Genomic DNA, 21,098 nt, shown 5'->3' with positions numbered 1-21,098 from the left:
ACAAAAATTTTCACATAGAAAGTAAAGGTAAAAGTATTTTTACTATTTTTACTCTGAACTTTTTACAACAATGTCTAGGAAATTGGAAAAATCCTGTGCAACTTTACCCTCACAAAAGAAAACTGAATGGGAAATACACAAGTCATTAATTAATGAATAGTGCATTAGTGTACAGGAAAACATTGCCTACACTTTATATAGTTTATCTGTGCGTGCAGAGGACCAAGATGTGGGCACTGGAATCTGATAGAATGTGTGATTGACAGTGGACAGGAGGGCAAGAGCGAGGGCAGATTGTCCACTAGGTAATCGATCGTGGATGCCGTCGCTATCTCGGACGGATAAAAACAACAAAGCATGAAAAGCTTTCACTGGTCGGCAAATATTTGTGTGGGAAACACCCGAGAGGTTGCAGTGGCAACTCTCTGACCATTGAAAAGCAGTGAGTAGCAGCTAGTTCTGTTGACAGTGTGTTTAAATACACCTCTCTGATATGTGAAGGAGTTTGTATTTACTGTTCAGCTCATCTGAACACTGACTGAGGGAGGGGATTGCTTACTGCATAATAGACAGGAAGTTAGCTAAACGTTAACAGCAGCTTTAAATCAGTTCTTACACTGGACAATTCTGTGGCTGTACGAGCCTGAAGTGTGCAGCTTTGATGAGAGCCTTTTCCTGCTTTAAAATGTGGTGAGTCATTAGCACAATACATAACTGTAAAGGCAAAGTCTGACTATTGTTTTATTCTAGTTAGGAGTGGGAACAGAGCTTGGAGGGAAAGGTTTGATGCGATGGTGCTGATGTGAATTTCTGCTTGTGCAGGATTAAATCTGATCATTAACAACTCTGCTCTCTCTCTCTCCATCCCTCTCCTCACCTCTCCTCAGCATCACTCTCCTCCTCTATCCTCCCTCTGCTCCCCTGTCCTGAAAGATTTTAAATGTTTAAACAGCGACTGTGGTCAGTCATCAGTCACACTGACAGAGATGATTACTGAAGGCGCACACACACACATACACAACCTCAGTCATCACTAAACACCTAATGGACACGCAGCCAGGCATTGGCCTTTAAGCACTACGTCCGTCATTTACACACACACACACACACACACACACACACACACACACACACACACACTATACTCTCAATCACTCAAGCTCATTAGCCTTCTCTTTTGCTTCATCTATCTTTCTCTCTCTGTGTATTCCTCTTCCTCTTACATTCATTCCTCTTCGCTTCCATCTCCTCCTAACACAAGAAACACCTTTTTCTACCTTTTTCACTCCTTCTGATGACCAGTCTCCATCTTTGCGCCCTCTTCCTCTCTCACTCTCTCTGTCTGTCTGACACATTTGAGTCTTCATTTTTGTCCAACTGCATCTCCATCTCCTTTTGTCTCTCCTCCCACCACACATGCAGGGCGTCGTCGTCTGTAATAAATCTTGTTTCCTGTCCGCTGAGGCTGATGCGGCCCGCAGCTCTATGCAGAGTGATAGATGATACAATATTGAGCCATTGTAAAGCTGCGACGGAGATCTAGGGTTCTCATAAGAAAAGGGCCCCCGTAGCCTGTAGGGAGAGGAAGACAGAAAGTATGTGAGAGGAAGAGAAAAGGCAGAAAATGTGGGAAAGGCGAAAAAGAAAATGAGTATTTATACAGAGCTGGAGAGAGGGGGAAAGTGAAGGCAACTGGAGAAAATAAGGCACATTGGTAAGAGTGTGGTTATGAATTATTTAGGTGTATTAACTAATAAAAAATGTGATAATTTATTTCCACTACAATACAAAAATATTACTGTGGCTCATGGCAGGAATTTCTACAACAGAAAAGTAGAAAAGCAAAATGAAAACAAAAGTAATCTATTGTATATGTAATGACATTTCCTACACAACGATGGAAGAAGAAGGAAGGAAGGAAGGAAGGAAGGAAGGAAGGAAGGAAGGAAGGAAGGAAGAAGTAGAGGAAGAAAGGAAGGAAGGAAGGAAGGATCAGAGCTCACTGGGCTTGTCATAAAACTGTGTTCAGACAGAGTGAATAAATGTGTTTTTGAATGTTAAAGCGTGTACATTTTCTCTTGCAGATACCCAAAACAGAGGCATCTGACTATGGGACCATTAATTATTGTAATCTTAAACTGTAAAACTGACTTGAATCCATCCTGCCTCATACAGACAACAGTAAATCTTTGTGAGTTTGATTAGGACAACAAATCCTATTTTTAGAGAACAAGGCATCTATGTGTTTGTGCACAAACTGCTGCCAGTCTCTGTCACACTGTTTGCTGCAGTGTTTAGTCTGATAAATAGAGCCACCTGTGGTCCTCTATTAGGGATAATGACATCTCACAAACACACACATACACACACACACACACACACACACACACACACACAAACAATACACACAGCCGTTCACAGTCATCCAAAAGCATTTGGAGGAGCAGGAATGTACACACACACAGAGTTGTGTAAGCATAATGAGGCCGTCCTCCCCATAAAAATGACAGAAATGCAAATATTTAACATGACTTGTGTTTATGTTTCCTGATACGTGATCTCTCGTGGCCATGACATAGTTATTGTGCACTAAAACTGCACCGAGATGATGTCGGAGTGGATGATTTGGTGTACAAAGTATTTGATTTTCACAGCAACTCAACGTTGCCAAAAGAGAACACCTCACTGTAGATGTTATATTTTTCACATTTTGATTTTCACTTTTGCTTAATTTTCATCTAATCTGATGCACATTAGTTATTATCACAGGAGCAGGAGTTTGCTTACTTTGGAGAAAATCAAAGCTTTCCTGTGGTTCGTCTTTGGGAAGCTCTTAATGTGAAGCAGAAGCAGAAGGAGCTGTTAAGTTGGAATCAGCTGCTTACAAAAACTGCATGGTGGGGTGCAGTAGATGTCTGTTGTCTGCCTTGAAAAATTGGTATGTTCTCTCTCATCATGTTATCTTTCTTATCTCGTTTTTCAATTCAAGTTTTATTGTTTCATTGTTTGGTACCATGTTGGCCCAGATCATTTTGGTCAATAACAACAAGCCACCTCCGAACACAGCTTACCTGCTGCTGTGAAAACAGAATCAGGGGTGGAAAAAAATGTGAGTTGTGTTTTCTGGGTGACTTTATAAGATAAAGTGATAAATTGACTGTGCAAAAAAGAGACCAGAGGTGGAAAGAGAAATGTCTGGAAAGGCAAGGTGAGCAGATTGAAGTAGATTGTGATTAAACAATAAATAAGGTGGAGGATTAAGTAGAACTAAAATGTGGAGATAAGAAATAACCATCTGAGCCGAGAACAGAGAATGTCTGGCAGAGTCATTCGTGAAGTCAGGTGATGGTATAAATGGTGAAAGCAAGAGTGAGTTTTAAAAGTAATGGGCTTATTTTCGTCCAAACCACAATGTTTTCCTGAACAGAACCAAGTTGTTCAAGTGCCTAAACCTGACCAAAAGGCAACCATATGATAAAGGTCTGGTACATCTCTTGTTGGTAAGCTGTAGTCATGTTGAGGGATTCATCAGCAACAAACTTATTAAGTGGTTTAAGTAAAAGGGTAGGGATGGGTTGATGAACTATGCCACCATCTATTGCAGATGACTGACAGCCATCTACTACTAATCCCTGACCATCACAACATCGTGATTTAAAAGGCTCCCCACTGACGGCTACAGTGGTGAGCTAATACGCAACTGCTGCCTCATGACAACACTGAAGGGACACACTGCCTTAAATTCATAAATGTCATTGGGCATCGCAAAGTGTCACTGTATACATCCTCATGCCAATTCAGCAGACATCACCGAACCCTATATGAGGGTATATAGCTTGATTTTACATTAGTGACCTGTGAACTACCCAACCAGCTGCCGGCCACCGTTGACTTTTGTCCTGCTCCGAGGTTTCTGCCTGTTAAAAGGCAGTTTTTTCTCGCCACTGTATCCAAGTCTTTACTCTCGGGGAAATGTTGGGTTTCATGACTTTTGTTGTTAATTGGAGCTATACAAATAAAGATTGACTGATTGACTGATTGAACTGTATAGGACACGCTTTACATGCAGCAACAAAAGCTTGCAACCAGAACCTAACATATTATGATGGCATGTCGAAACTTTTTTTTGTACCCAACATCTGATCTGCACCATCTTTCCTCCATGTTGGAACTGTTAGTTTGATTCCCTTCCAATTGTTAATAATATGGTGTTCATGATCTTTGTACATTGTGCTTGGGTTTTTTGCCTGTTTGTGATTTTGTGTACATGCAGCATGTGTGTGTTTCTGTTGGATGCATCCAGTCTAATTGTAGTCAGGTGCAACATAATGAGCCAAGAACTCTCCAGGTACACTGCTGCAGTTTTGGACAAGCCTCCCTGTGGTAATTATACTGTATGCCTGTATGTGTGTGCATGTTTTTATAAACAATCAATATCAGTACACTTTAATTTACATAAAAAATAACACATTGTCATGGTGACTGTGTTAGAAAACAGACACAGAGCAGCATTAGCATTCATGTTTCTGTCCAGCTGATGAATGTGAACTAAATATTCACTCTGCTCTCAGCTCTGATTTGGTCTTCACCAACTCCTGGGGGAAATATCTGGTTCTGTAGCAGCTAAATGCTGCACTATGTTCACCAGCTAGTTGGTAACTTTGTCAGTGTGCTGTCTGTTCCCAGACAGGTGCAGTTGGTTTTATCAGCGCTGCCTGTGGAGTAGCAGGCAGGACAGAAGGTACGGGGGCCAAATTGATTGAGAGCCACTGTTTAAATCAGAATGAGCTTTTATTTACAGCTGCACACCGAGGTTCCTCCGGTCTGAGCAGTTGTTGCTCACAATCACCAGCTGTCACTCACCACTACACGCTGAGGCAAGAACACACAAATACACGCACATACAACACACTTAAAGGTACAAAAATGGTCTGTGCGCACCTTAAACCTGCACACACACACACACACACACACACACACACACACAAACACACACCATGCTGTGCAGGAGGAGCTGGGAGTCCAATAACCTTCTCTTAACTCAGCAGGAAATGGATGAGCATCCCCAAATCTCTCTCTCTGTTTCTTTCACTTGGCAACTTACCTTTTAATTTACCCTGAAGCTTCTTTCTGTATTTTCCCTGCATTATTGGTTGTTGCTTATCACAGACATTATTTAGACCCTATCTTAATCTGAGCGCTTCAGATGTATGAGCTTGACTATGCATGGAGGGCATATAGATTTGGTAAGGTATGGTAAGGTACTAGGAGTGGGGGAAAAAAAATAGATTCCCATAATCGGCTGTGGCTCAGTGGGTAGAGCGGGTTGCCTAGTGATCGGAAGGTGACTGGTTTGAATCCCTAGCTGTCGAAGTGTCCTTGAGCAAGATACTGAACTCCAAATTGCTCCTGATGAGCAGTTGGCATTGCATGGCAGCCTCCACACACCAGTGGAATGGTGTGAATGGGTGAATGTGGCATGTATTGTAAAGCGCTTTGAGCTGTCAGTAGACTGGAAAAGCATAATAAAAATGCAAGACCATAAGAATCATGATTCTCATCTCCCACGATTCAGAATCTAATCACAAATGTCAACCATCGGTTTTGTAAAAGTAATCGTTGCAGATTGTTGACAGAACAAAAAGGCGTGACCAACCTGCGAGGGTGGTGCAGCACCTGGACAATTTACAGTACACTCGTTACAGTTATCTTGAAGTTCATCTTGTGTTTCTTTTATTTAATGAATGGATAATTTGCAAAACAAATATTAAAGAGGCTGCATGTTTGTGAACACTGCCGTCTCGAGACATAACGAAGTAACGTTAACGGAGTAGAGCAGCGATTAGCAGTAACAAACGGCCAGCTGACAACCGCTAACAAGCTAACAAATACACACCACAGCATTCAACACGTAAAAAAACTCTGCTTCTGCTCAGCATCTTGTACATCTATGGACCCCAGGAGCTAACAGTGCAGGAGAGACACTGCTGGTCTTATAACATTAATAACACAGCTAACTGTATTATAATTGAGTATTTTTCACAGTGTGGTAGTTGGACTTTTACTTAAATAAAAGGATCTAAATACTTCCTCTGCCACTGGTCGATATCCATGCATGAACTCATAACAGGAGTCATCTGTCACTCTCCATCAGGTGATGAATAATACACCAGTCTGTCACCAATCCAATAAGCACACACTGCCCCGAGCTGCTGGTGAATGCACAACATGGTCAAACACACACATACAGGAAACCACACAAATAACCACAAATAACACCCCTGCAAACACACACACACACACACACACACACACACACACACACACACACAAACATTCTGAGCTGTGATTGATGTGTTTGGAGCTCTGTTCACATGTGAAGCCATGGGGGCATTATTAGAAAATTAATGATAGAGGACTTTCATCCCTTCGAGAGGTAAAGAGCGCAACACACAAACACACACATACACATACAGAGGAAAAGAGAGGCATTATTAGAAACCTCATGACGACAGCCCCGGCTTATATTATGACTTATTTCCTCTTTCTTTTTATTATGTGACATTTTTCAAAACAGAATATCACAGAACCACCAGAAGCCTAATTTTCTCTCCAAAGAATTCCATAAAAACAAAAATAGAACAAAGAGAACAAAGACAACCACTACGGCAAATAGTCACCTTTACATGAACATCAGTATGTATGTAGACTGGCCACAATGTATTTCATCATAAACCTATTTTAAAGAGCCAAAGCTCTATAATCATGTATGACTCAACCTAACTCATATCCTCTGCTCGGATTTCTTCTGGTAGACTTTTTAGGGTTCCTCAATTGAAAAAGCGATTGTTCATATCTATACCATGCATACATCACCTAACACCAAGAGGTGTTTTTGGCTACAGGGGTTGTGCATTAAATCTTCATAGCCACCTATGAGTGTAAACATGATGCATCATGTCAGCTGAATATGTTAGATACAGTTACGTATACATGTGAATATTGGATTGGGTGTATTGGTTTTCTCTGATGGCAAAATCGCTTCATCACCTTTAGTTTTCTTAAGTGTGTCTTTTGGAAATTAGTAGTTTATTGCCTCCTCCTGATAGGCGATTTTGTAATTATGGTAGGTCATCGTGGGTATCAGCCCAAGACAAGTTTCCCGTATATAAAAATCAAATTAAATCAAACCTGTAAAAGGTCATATTGATTTAGTAGATTATAACAGAGAGTTTCCCAGTCTTCTTCTGCCCATGACTCATCATTTGCATTTGGTTTAATAAGTTTTCCCTAGTTTGCATACTGAGGAACCAAAATAAAATGTTGGCATATTACATTTCTCTAAGCCATGTCATATCAACATTTCTACAATATGTGTTATATTATGTTCAGATAAAACTTTATTAACTTTAATGTCAGGAGGTTGAGGGCAAGGTGGTGGTGTTGAAGGTGGGCGAGATAGCTGCGAAGTCAGATACCACTGTGTCAGACAATGGTTCAACTCAAGCTTGAGCGATTACAGGCCCCGGTGTGCTTAAGTGTGCCGATTATCGATTTTTCTGATAATCGGTATCAGTGATTTTTCTGTCAGAGTGACGATAAAATGAACCAATTCAAAAATGGTACTTCAGCTCTGGTGGAACATCCTCTCACACAATGTCCCATCAGCAACAATGTCTGATTGGTAACATGTAACAATTAATAGACACAAGGTGTAAAGTACTAGTAAATGCAAATAAAATAGAGTAAAGTACCTCAAAATTGTACTTGTGTTTGAGTAAACTGTACTAAGGATTCCATCCCTACTAGTTTGACATTAAAACACAAAGAGTTACATTTTTACAACAATTAAAAATCGGCAACAAATTTCGTTTTTTCAGTTTCAGTCGACCCCTAGTTTAAACATTTTGTACGCGCCAAACAACTGAATATTTTCAATGAGATGTTTGGACAATTTCCAGCCATGTAAGTGCCAACAGACGGTGGTAAGCCAAAACACGATCACTTCCTCACCCTGACCAATTGATTTTCGTGTTGTGCTGTGAAAGAACCAAACTGAAAACTGGAGGAACATAAAGCTGGAACGTCAAAAAATGTCAAGATCCAACATCCATGGTTTACAGAAACCTACGCTGCCAACATTAATTCTGCCAATTGGGTTTTCTTCCCTTTTTTTTTCTTCCTTCATTGTTCTCCTCTCTTATGAAATATTTTGTCATGACTGTCTTCCCTGCCTGCTCCTTTCTGTTTTATTATTTCCAGCCCCTCTTATCCATTTGTACAACATTTCATCAGTCACCATTACTGCAGAGCACATTCTGTTATGATGATATCAGTCTTTCCGTTCAGTAGCCTTCGGCTTATCTAAAACGGCTGCTCAGCCACAAACACTTGTGCTCTTAGAGGTGGCTGTTGACATTAAGACTCTTAAACTATCCAAGGCTGCGGTTTCCCCCCCTTGCTGCGTTGTGTGTGTGTGTGTGTTTCGAGTTATGCAGATCCAGCCACAGTGTGTCTGTAGCAGGTCTCATTGCTTCAAGTAGGCACTACAGTTGTACAAAAACACTCTTTAGATATAGACCAGAGGCAAACATAAACACCTGCAAAGTATGTGTTTCAGCAACAGAAGGATGCACAAACGCAAAAACATACACAACATACTGTAGGGTACACACTGCTGACTCCTTACCGTATAAATAGCAACAATAGCCCTCAACAGGGCCTCCGAGGGAGCCACAGAGTGGTCTGCCACCGAGCCAACGCTTTCATCTGGGTAGGTGGCACAACTGTGTGTGTGTGTGTGTGTTGCAGGGGTTGTTGCTGGCACCAGCAGCAGAATGCCTGTGTTTTGTACTCCCTGTCCTCGCCCACGCAGCCAACTTTACCTCACTGCAGAGGCTTATGCCCACACATACACTACCTGTCAATATGTGTTGGATCAAACCCGATCTGCCCACTGAGCAACCTCTAACTGTGTGAGCAGTTCAGTGTTACATGAAATCACACTTTGAAGATTATTTAAAAATGACTAACAGTGTACTTAGGACAAGTTTAGCCCCAGTGGGAGTTCAGCCTGCTGTCTGTTCTTTATAATGGCAAAGGAAAAGTTCACCCAAAAATGAAAATTCAGTCAGTATCTACCCACATCCGTGCTGAAGAAAAGATGGGTGAAGTATTCTAGTCTACAAAACATTTCTGGAGCTTTTTAGCAAAACAGCATTCTCCTAAACAACTGAAGTAAATGGGGACTTAACAATGGCTGCATACAGCTTGTCTGGTGTAACTCAAGTTTCTGGAAGCCTGAGACTCCAAATTGATTTTAAAATACGCTATTTACACGTGTGGTCATGATTGTATACCCACCTTACAGAGTGAGATCTGGGCTGTTAAGGGGAAACAGGCACAGTGCGTTTATAAATATTATTACATTATTAAATAATATAATGTAAAAACATTTTTCTAACCTAATTTTTGACTTTCCTTGCAAGAATAAATGCTAGCAACATACTGTATGTTTCTGCAAACCACCAATATGTTGAAACTTGTAACAAAGTTATTTTGACATCTTGATGTTTAATTTTTTATCTTATGACACTGCTTATGGTCTGGATAGGTTTAAGCAAAAAAAACAACTGGGTTAGGAAGAAAACATCATATTTTCACGGCATATTTTCGTGACATGACACGTATTGTAGAAACATGGTACAAAGCCTGTGACACATACAAATGTGAACTTATCAGTGGTTTGCAGAAAATGTTAATTGCCAATATTTTATCCTGGAGACTGGGCTGGGGACGGAAGATGGTAAGTTTGACATGATATACGGTGAGAGAAAAGCAGGAGGTAGAAGAAAGGGATTAACGGCAGAACAATAAACAATGTCCAACCAGGATGGTTACAAAAAACAGAGGCAGGGGAGTAAAACGCTCAAACGAAACATTAATTACACGAAAAGAAACAAAACTTTTCAGGTGAGACTAGCAGCTTTCGTGTAACTTTTTTATTTGGCGCAAATTCAGGGACAGTTGCCAGCAGCTGGCAAACAGCCAAACAAATGAAAACCCATAAATGAGAAAGCAATAAGCCTTATACTGTGATTAGATTTACAAGAATCTTATTTGTACTGGTGTTGTGAGAAAAAAAAAAAAAGCTTTTGTCTGATGAAATGTAATTTGATTTAGCAGCATGCAGCCAGTGAGTTCGGGACATTGGGAGAGCAGGGTGCTGGAAGCTGCCAAGACCATGAACAGCTCTCTCACCCAGACGCCCACCCAGGTGGTGGAAGATAAAACAAAAAAAAAACATGTAATGGATTTTATACAGTCAATAAAGGAGACATTTTGCACTTAGCTTACTTTATGTTTTCTACAAATTGAAAAATAAGATTCAGTAAGAGGCTGAGCAGCATGCAAATTTAATTTGCAGCTCATTATTTTTATAAAAAGCTTTTTGGTCCCATCCCCTCTGCTTTTGTAAATGCTTTGTACGCTCAAAATTATAATAATAACAATAATAATAATAATAATAATTGAACTTTATCAATTATAGGAATTTGCTGGGAGCAGAGAACTCAAAGGAAAAATGTGGAGCAGGTGCAAAGACGAAGTAAAGAAGACAGAAGCAGGAACGTAAAATAAATATTTGACTAAATTATTTGCAACACAAATAATTATTTCAGTAAATAAAAATAAGCTGGAGAAAAAGGAGGAAAAAGCTGCAAACAAGGAAGGTAAGGCAGGGATTATTCTGCTTCCAGTCACCAGTTTCTGTCTCAGCTGAAGGAAATATTTCATTTGCATTGCCAACAAGGTGGAAATAATGCTAAGATAATCAAATCAACTGTGCTTCTCTAAACCTTACAATGGGGGGTTTGCTGAATGCGAACACACAAACTCTCACAGGAAGATTCATCCCTCAGGACGTGTGGAACCTAAATGAAGCCCAATGTTGAGTATTTAATGCAAATTTTTTTGTTTTTACTGATTTGATTTAGTTCATTAGGGCTGCTAGGCATTATGCAAATTCAATATTTTTAGTTGACATAATATTAGGAGTAATGGTTCATAATAGAGTATCTGTGTGGTTAATGCTATTGTCTAACAGCTAGAAGGCTCCGGGGGGCCTCTCAGTTGCACTTACATACAAACGACCCAAGTCTCTTCTACTGCTTTGTGCAGCACATGAGTATTACTGCCTTCCAGTACCAGTTACCACATTTATAAGGGGAATGCCTGTTGGTTTAGTAGGAGCTGTGTGTGTTATAAAAAAAAAAAGAGAGGCAGGGATGGAAAACATATAAAGGAGGCTGAGAGGAGGAGTGATATATATAACAACCTCATAAACTTCTAAACGTATCCAAGCTTCTTTTTCCCCCTAAAAAAATACTGTCTAAACTGCTAATTATAAACTGCTGCTTATTGTTTTTGGAATGATCAAACTAACAGATTATTTCCATGTTTTTACCATAGCATGGAAAATCTTAAATTATAAATGTCTAATACTTTTTATTATCTTTGTTAGAGTGTGTGTGTGTGCACCATCAGTGATTTGTGCTACTATGCAGAGTTAAAATCTGTGTTAGTAGGTTACACACTCAGCAAAGACCAACCACAAGAGACCTGTCTTAAGTGTGTGTTCGCATCTGAAGATTAACGCGCGCGCGCGCACACACACACACACGCACACACACACGCACACACTGCTATGCTTCCATTTGTACGAACCTGTGTTAAACTGAATTCAGGATCTGGAAAGATTAGTGCATACAAAACTAAAACACAACTAAATCGCTAGTTGGAAAATCTTAAAATTCTGGGCCATCATCAACACTTCCTCATCCTCACGACGAGAGGACATTGCAGTTTCCTACTGTTTTACTTTGTCCATTTCATAATACCACATCACTCAGAGGCTCTCAGACTGGATTGCTAGCTGCACAGCTAACCGAGCTAACCAGCTAATGGTGGTTAAGATATGCAGCAGTTAGCACTTATCCTGGTGTTGTGCTGCTTCCTATTTGTTTTGAGTATGAATTTGGGTGGTGGCGAATTCTTCTATATTGCACCTTTAATTAAATAAAATTAAAAACACAACTTGAGTCATCTCTTGGGGAATTAATTGGGATATCCTACAAAAAAGAGAACCATATAAAGTTCACTTTTAAAAACCAAAATAATGGAAATTAACATGACATGTACCCTTTAAACCTGACTCACTGCATGTTTGTGACACCTTAGAAGCACAACACCAAGTGTACTTATCAGTCTTTAACCTGGCTTTAAAAACACATTATACCTTCAACAGCTATTACATCAGTTAACTCTGAACAGAACTATGTGCATGAATGAAAGAAAGCTGATGTAATGCCGTTATTAAAACACAAAAGCTGGCAATAAACAAAATAACCCTGTGGTAGGACTGAATGCAGCCTGGCAGTGTAGTGTGGAGTTACTCACCCATGGTGAACAGCTCAACAGTCTCCTTACTGACACGACTTATAATGAAGAAAAATGGTCCAAACTCTGTCTCAGGGACAGTGACAAAATAAACGTCCAAGGGCAGGAGGGAAATGGCGGGTCTCCCTCCAGACAGCGGGGCAACCGCTCACAGTGCGCGCTGTCCGGAGCTCTGAGTCGGCTCAGTCCGTACATGAAGCATTAGCAGGACATTAGCCAGCATGCTAACGGCTAATAGCCAACCGTTACAACTACCGTTAGCTCTCAGCCACACTGTACACACGCTAACTCGTATCATAGCGATTTAACGCACTCTCTGTAAACGAGTTAGACTTCTAGATGTACTTTATCTTACTCTTGACATAGTTTAGTTGCTAGCTGCTACACGTCGGGACAAACACACACCCCGGCCGCTTTGTCGCTCTTCTCCGCCCTGTTAGCTTGTCCCGTCTCCTGACCGATCATACGGTTAGCTCAACTTCCATCGTTACGTTATGCTATTTACAGGGTTCATTATCAGAAGGCAGGCCAGCTCAATGTGGCTGGTGGTTATATTTGACAGATTATAACAATCCAGTCCTTTTTACCTGTTGAAATACCTTTAAAGGACCAATACAACTCATAAAAGGTTGTATTTCACCTGCCAAAAAGTGACTGCAGCTCCTACCTCGTGACTGAAAGGTTGTTTCTGCATCCAATTGACTTCATTATTACTCTTGGTGGTTATATTTGACAGATTATAACCAATCCAGTCCTTTTTACCTGTTGAAATATCTTTAAAGGGCCAATACAACTCATAAAAAGCTGTATTTCACCTGCCAAAAAGTGATTACCGCTGCTACTATGTGACTGAAAGGTTGTTCCTGCATCAAAATGACTTGATTTCACTCTTGGTTGTTATATTTGACAGATTACAGCCCACCCACTCCTTTTTACCTGTTGAAATACCTTTAAAGGGCCAATACAACTCATAAAAAGCTGTATTTCACCTGCCAAAAAGTGATTACCGCTGCTACTATGTGACTGAAAGGTTGTTCCTGCATCAACATGACTTGATTTCACTCTTGGTTGTTATATTTGACAGATTACAGCCCACCCACTCCTTTTTACCTGTTGAAATACATTTAAAGGGCCAATACAACTCATAAAAAGCTGTATTTAACCTGCCAAAAAGTGACTACAGCTCCTACCTTGTGAGTTGAAGGTTGTTTCTGCATCAAAATGACTTGATTTCACTCTTGGTGGTTGTAGATTTGGCATTTAAATTGAAATGAAATTGCTTTATTTTAGATCTTTAGTGAGAGTGTGTCACTTTTGACCCGGAGGACAAGGGGCAGATACAGAATGTGAAGACAACAGGAGGGTGCTTCATGTCGAAATGTGAGCCGCTGCATCTTATCAGTGCTCCAGTTCTCATCCTTCTTCCTTTGAGGCACCGGTTTGTACTTAAAGTCGGCTGATGTGAGGAGACTCCTTCACCCTTAAGTTGCCTTCGCTTAGAGCTTGCGCCGACATGTTGATTCCTCTGTTCCTGCACGCGTACACATGTGTGTGTACAGTGGTTTGTGTTTTTTTTTTTTTTTTATATCAGAGGAAAGCGTGAGAATCGGGTCAGTCTCCTGAGGAGTAACAAGATGAAAAAGCGGTGTATAAATGAGGCCAGAGAAAGAAGAAGAAAGAGGTGAAGAAATGCTGATGCACAGAAATAACTGATAAGGGCTCTCTAAGCTAATTAGAGGGCTGAAACCAAATTAGCATTGTACTGTATACAGTTACATCCAATTAAGGAGTAAAGTGGGGCAGATGGTCAGGGATGTGGGGCAGTCTGTAGTTAAGTTATTTGGGCCTCGGAAAGCAAAAATCACTTCCCTCCGTTTGATCCTCATTGTTTTTTTTTTCCACATAAGCTACTTCCTTAAATCCACTGATTCATAATGTGCTCACACACATACTTATAACCCCCAGTAAGCTAGTAAGTAAGCCAAAATGTCATCCTTTTTATATTCCATCATTACACTCACTTTCTTACTTTTAAGATAAATGAGTCGAGTGGGCGACACATTTCCTCTTTGTGATCTTCCAGCTAATCTCCAGCAGGCCGGGGCTGCTTTGGTTTGTGTGTGTGTTTTTTTTTTTTTTATGGGTACGTGTTAATTAGGAGCAAGCTTTCACGCCGCGATTAAACGAAGAACATCTTTGATCCTTCGTGCTTCGGCCTCTCGTGGGTACAAACGCCAGAACACCCCTGAGATGGATGAGAAGTGAAAATTAAAGAAAGGAAGGGAGGAAAGTAGGAGAGGGGCCAAAACAAAGTTAAATAAGGGCCAGGCACATTCTTTGGGGTTTTATTTTAAAAGGGGTTTATGGTTTGGCTCTCAGTGTGTATGAATGCATATGAGCCTGCTCTCATCACCATCTTAGTTTAGTGTTTTAGCATACTAACATTAGGTAATTAGCACTCAACAAGTGCAGTTGAGCCTAACGGGAGTGTTATTAGTTTTGCAGGTATTCGGCCATAAACTGAAGTGTTGGACTAATTCAAAATTTGACCTGATGATGGAGCGAGCTGATGATGAGGCTATGTGAACAGCCAAGGTTATTCTGGTTCATCCTGAGGGGGACGTGGATGTATGGACCATATTTCATGACAATTAATTTACCAGTTGTTGAGACATTTTACTTTAAACCAGAAATGTCAGGCTGGAGGTAAAGTCAGGGGATTCACCAAATAAGGATTCATCCTCTGGGGATAACGAATGTGTGTGCCAAATTTCAATCAATCCAATAGTTGTTCGCATATGAACATTTGTCCAACATTTTTATCTCTCTGTAGAACTGAATGTGAGTTCTTGTCTTCTCTCATTATGAAATAAAACAACTTCTATGTGTTTGGGGATGTAAAATCTAGATATGAACCTGTTTAAAATCTTCTTTTATATGAGCGGGAATTTCAGAAAGTTTGGTTTAAAACTTCAGGCAAAACCGCTCAAGTGCCGACTGCCTGTTCAGGGGTTAGTTAGTACGAGCACTCAACACTCAGAACAAATACACAAGCAAACACACAGAAGCAAATCACTTGTTATTTAGCCTTTATTAAATAATAATAATAACATTAAAAAAGAAATTCTTCTGTACAAAGTCTACAAACAACAGTTTGAGTTATCTGGCCAGTGCCGTGTGTGTGTGTGTGCATGTGTGTGTGTGCGTGTGTTTGTGTGTGTGTGCCATTGTGTAAATGTAAATGTGTGTATCCATCGAGACAGAAGAGGTAATACTATCTGGACTTCCAGAAGGAGAAAATTAAAGTCAATCAGGAGAGAGGCGATAAGTGTGTGTGTGTGTGTGTGTGTGTTTCTGTATGATTGTGTGTTAGTTATGTGTCACACACTGATCAGTTTTTTTGTGTTTCAGTGTGAGAGAGTAAGAAAAAGAGAGAGAGAGATAGAGAGACACAATAAGAAGAGCTCCAAGGCACTTGGAAAACAGTCCAGTGAAAACACAGTAAGATGGACAGAAAACCCTCCGTCTCCATCTCTCTCTCTCTCTCTCTCTCTCTCCATTGTTCTCTTCCTTCATCTCTCCTCCTCTGACCATATTTCAACACTTTTTTTTTTTTTTTTTTACATTTCCTTTATCTTCTCTGTTAGTTTCATCTCAGTAGGCCTCCTGGTTATATCCGTGCATGCCCTCGAACAGGGAGAGATGAGAGAGGAAGACAAAAAGAGAGAGAGAGAGAAGGAGGCTCCAGGCAAAGAAACAACAAGTGTTTCATGTTTGATTCTTTTCTTTTGCCTTCGTCTCTTCTGCACTTTCAATTTGCCACCCCAGAGAACAACAACTTGACCCGGATATTTGACGGATTCAGAAAATAACAAAGAGGACTTTCTGGGATTGACCTTCATCTGCCGGGGCCGAGCAGAGCGAGAAAGAAAAATACAAAGCAGGCAGAGAGAGGACAGCGTCTGGTCCTCCAATTACTGTTTTTAGATTTCTGTCTGGGTCGCTGACTCCTGCCTCCCTCCCGGCCTGCCTTGTTTTGCTGTCTCTTTGTCTCTCCCGTCTCTCTTTCTCACCGTCCACCTGGCCCGCTGACAGTCTCATTTTGTGTTTCATTTTGTCTGTCATCTGTCAGTTGAGTATCTCATTTGTTATGTTTACATGCAGAGAATCAACCTGCCGACAAGCCCACTACTCCAATTGTTTAGATGGACCCTTTTCATTTGAATCTTTCACACAATTTAATTGACTCCGTTGACAAGTTAATCAAATGTACAAGGACCACAGCTGGAACGCTCGGCAAGCCAAAACGTAACATCTTTAACTGTCGGTAGTTTCAGTAACTGTTGCTATGTTTTATATTGCAGCAGTGCATGATTTCCATTCATTTGCAGCAAATTATTTCATTCATGACGAACACTCGCTCACTCCTCTTCATTTTTAATGGACCACGACCTCCCCCGAAGCAGCACAAATTGCTTTTAGTTGTCAATATCCATACAAACTCAAATGACGCTTCAGTTTCCACATGTGTATATTGTAGGAAAAACACATGAAAAAAGAGGAAACTCTCAAGAGAAAGAGAATCAAACCTTTATCTTCTGAATCAAATATTCTTACTCAGCTCTGATGGAGCTCAGGATTTATCAGGACGGCTGCTTTATTAAAACTTTTTCACCCTACGAGACTGGACTGTGTGTGACCTTTTAATGAGTACAGGAACACGGAAGATTTAATAACATTAGATAATGACTGAATCTGTCTTCGTCTCAGGAGATTTAAATTAAGCTGCTGTGCCTCGCGCGTAAATCTGCACATAGATCTCTCTTAATGGAAAAACACACTTATTGTTTCTGCCGCTGGGGAATCGCTGCAGATAGTGTAATTAATATTTTCCAATACTTGTGTCCCACTTTGCGCCCAGCTAGACTGACCCTAAATGCACTTGCACCACGTGTCACAGATCGTGTAACAAAATGGGAACAATCAAAAACATTGCGCCATACTGCTATTAGTGGTCAAAAGTCCACAGGGTGCCTTAAGGTTTCCAAAACGTATTTAGCTGAGACCAAAAGGCGGCATGAATGTAATTCTTGGGTGAAAAAGCTGCACAATGTTGACCAAAAAATGTTCACGTGCAACCTAGGCATTTTTGTTCAGTATAAACTTGTCAGGCTTTTAATAATCTGAGTATAAACTTCACTAGTTTTTAGGTTCAGACATCAACATTCCTGCATGTAAACATAACCACCACCTCTCTCTTTTTTTCCTGTCTGTCTGTCTTCCTTTGTGTTTGTGTGTGTGTGTGTGTGTGTGTGTGTGTGTGTGTGTGTGTGTGTGTGCGTGTGTGTGCGTGTGATTCCTCCGGTTCATCAATCTCTCCAGCAGCACTGGCCCTCCTCGATGGCTGTCCTCCGATACAGCGTATACTGTAGTTAGCTTAAGGCTCGATTGTGTGTCCAAGAAAGTCAACGGTACGATTTCCGTTCTTTCGTTTCCTTCCGTTTTTCTGAGCGTCCTTCATTCAGGGGGGACGGGGGGGGGGTGACGCTAAGAGCGGCGGATAAAAGGCAGGATGATTCATCACTCTCAGTCCGTTCTCCACCCGGCCTCTTTTAACACTTGTTCAGACCCCCTGTGCACGTACACAGCTCTTTGGCAATCCATAGGTTGCAATAAAACAATCACTGACATTTTGTTCACACAGTGTCTGTCCATCGTTTCAGTCTGAAAAGCAAAAAAATATAGATATATACCAAAGACAAACCCTAGAATACTGAATCTAAAGCACGACTCCATAACAGCATGTTAGATTTAGATAAACCTCTGATTTTCTGTCATCCATCTTCCTTTACTTTTCCTCTAAAGACTGATAATCTGTAATGGAAAATGTGCCAAAATAGAAAAGGACTGAGGTTAACAGTTAAGACCATGGAGTCCAACACAACGCTAAAGAAAGTCTAAAAAAAAATGGCGTAAGAGCTCTACAGGGCGGCTACGAACTGAAGCTGGCTTTTCTTTACCTTTTATTTTTTTTTTTCTCCAAATAGACACGAGTCTAAAACAAAACAAAAACAGTCACCATTACTCTTCTATGCCACTGGTTTCACAAAGCGCAGACCAAGGGCAGACAAAGGAGCGAGCGGGCGCCATTCGGCGGGCTAATGGACGGTTGAAACTCACAGAACTCATATCTAAAAAACCTTCAGAAACAAACAATAAAAGAAAAAAAAGGTCCTTTTTTTATCATCCTCTTTTTCCTTCTTCGCCTTAGAAATCTAGATTCTTTTGAGTTGATATCTGTTAAACTTCTTTAGGGGGGGGGATAGGCATTCGCTTGATATGTGTTTGATTTCAGTCAAAAGTACCCACATGAAACGGTCCACTGGCGTCTTCACGAACACTCAGAAGCTGCAACTCTTTTTTTGATTTCTGCATGCCGTCTCTATTGGCCACATTCAAATTTCTGCCAAAGCTAATGCAATTCTCTTCTTCATTAAGAATCCCATTACCAACCCTTTTCACCGAACACCCAAGACTGTGCTGTCAATTGAGGTCCAAATGTCCAGATTGTCATGGGTGCTCTAGTCCGTCTCACTTCTAGCTTCATTCCAGCGGCTGGTGGGTTATATTCTATGGTAGATCTGTCATTCATATTCATTTATTCATTCCCTCATTCATTCACAGGCTTTTTAGAAATCGAGCAGGCTCTCTCCTGCAGGCGGAGGAGATATGGTACTGTAGGTAGGGGGGTTCTGGGGTCAGTTGTTCCCCCAGTTTAGGCCTCATAGCATGTAGGGGAGATCAAGGTCTCATGTTCCCACTGGCACACAAATAGTTAGGGGAACTCTGGGCTGAATGTTACCCCTTTAGACATCAGAGCAGGATATAAGGTAGGGGGACACTGGGGATTGAAATAGTGCTTGGTTTTCATGTTTTCTTTGTCCAAACCGAGAACAAAATTACTTCTGCGGGGGGGGGTCACAGGACGCGTCGCTCCCCCTCACGCCTCCGAGCAGCACCTCTGCTGGTTTATCTTCACTTTATGCTTAATCCCGTCGTACAACTCGAAGTTGTAGTTCTCCAGCGTCGTGGAGGAGCGTGACGAGAGCCCGCTGTAGGAGCATGTGCAGTAGAGGAGCAGCCCCGCGCAGACCGCACCCAGCAGGACGCCCAGGGAGCTCATCACGATGATGGTGAGGAGGATGGGGTCCAGCGTGTACAGCCAGGCGTTGTCCTTGTCTTTCTCTGACACCAGGGTGACGGAGGGGGGGTCCATGTCGGAGGAGGAGGGGGTGGAGAAGGGGGACGGCCATCCTGGGAAGACGTAGTCTGGAGAGAAGACGGGACACAATCAGTGTTGTTGCACGTGCATGCCTTTTTACTACAATCAGTTGTGCCACACTGCTGTCAGTTGGATATGTGGGTGTATTTTTCCAATTATCCAGGCAACTATTGGTTTCCATTAACTTCTGTATACTAAAAGAATCACTTAGAGGGCTTTAGGCACTTTATGGAGTTGTGAAATCTAAGTGAGCATCAAGTCTGCTTACACTTTTGGCAGTTACATGATTGTCTTGTGGCACTAAAGTTCAGGTGCAGATTGATTCGAGATGTTTTCGTGATTATGACTGAAGCCATAATGAAACACAGCCACAAAACCAACTAGTCTGAGGAGTCTTGGAGTTTAAGAAATGGATCTAAGGTGCTTAAACTTGTAAAAAAAAAACAGTAGAATGTTCCTTTAAAGGGAGACTATGTGACTTTTGCCTAAAAGCACCGCCTGAATAGAGTCATACTGTAAGAACAGACCTGACTCAGTAATGTACACATCAATATCTATCTTAAATTTAAAGCTAACAATAGCTCCCATCAGCTAGTGGTCGCAACAGACCAAGTCAGGCGGCTGCAGCATTATTTATCTCAGTTAAAGAGCTTATAATCGCAAAATAGATTCAATTCTTCATGTTTAATAGAGTAAATGTGGACACACATCTTTCCAAAGGCCACACGGTCACACTCTAAGGAAATTAGTTTAACCGTTGCAGAGACAAAAGTCCCACATTATGCCTGAAGTATTCAAGAACGGCTAATTCTGTTAACCGCGGCCCCGGTTGTTACCGACTTCAGAACTGTGAAAACATAATGAAACGAAACGACCGTAAAGGTGCTCTCTGGTGTGTTCTGGGCGTGTTGTGAAAGTGCTGAAGTGTGCGTGTGGAGTCGGCGCTAGCAATCATGCTAATCCACTTAATGAATGTATACACATGAAGAAGCCAATCCGCAATTAAGTACTGCATTTAGAGGGTTTTATGGAAGCACACACACGCGCACACACACACGGGAAGCGGTAGACAGACTGTAAACAGACTTGTTTAGTGATGAAAAGGCTGAGTACTCTTCTTGTTTCTGTCAAGGGGGCTGAGAGAAACAAGGGACACACACACACACACACACACACACACACACACACACACACACACACACACAGGAAGTAAACCATGATTGTAACAGACAGATGTTTTCGAGGTGCCCAGGAGGAAGCTGTCTGTCTCACTTTGTCTGCGACGGAATATGAAAGAGGAGGAGAGGAAACATACACTAACAAACCTCACTCACACACACGCACGCTTTCAAATGCTCTC

At 41.2% G+C, this 21,098-nt stretch overlaps 1 protein-coding gene and 1 long non-coding RNA gene across 3 annotated transcripts in view; both read right to left on the bottom strand.

Annotated features, from left to right (window-relative positions):
- Positions 1–723: 723 nt before the first annotated feature.
- Positions 724–12,956, bottom strand: LOC115588475 (uncharacterized). Its single transcript, XR_003985367.1, has 3 exons — positions 12,457–12,956; positions 1,278–1,572; positions 724–926 (listed from the first exon to the last, which is right to left on the bottom strand). It is a non-coding gene; the product is annotated as an uncharacterized LOC115588475 (long non-coding RNA).
- A 2,572-nt stretch (positions 12,957–15,528) lies between these two features.
- Positions 15,529–21,098, bottom strand: part of LOC115587724 (neuropilin-2-like) — a 108,548-nt gene continuing 102,978 nt past the window's right edge. For both annotated transcript variants that reach the window (XM_030427674.1, XM_030427673.1), the window contains one exon: positions 15,529–19,785. In XM_030427674.1, the coding sequence (XP_030283534.1) occupies positions 19,457–19,785 (329 nt within the window). In that variant the 3' untranslated portion in view covers positions 15,529–19,456. The remainder of the gene's footprint in view (positions 19,786–21,098) is intronic.

Source organism: Sparus aurata, chromosome 9, assembly GCF_900880675.1.
Source record: "Sparus aurata chromosome 9, fSpaAur1.1, whole genome shotgun sequence".
Lineage (NCBI taxonomy): Eukaryota > Metazoa > Chordata > Actinopteri > Spariformes > Sparidae > Sparus > Sparus aurata.
Note: the sequence above shows the minus strand (reverse complement) of the source record. Positions and strands in the feature narration are given on the sequence as shown.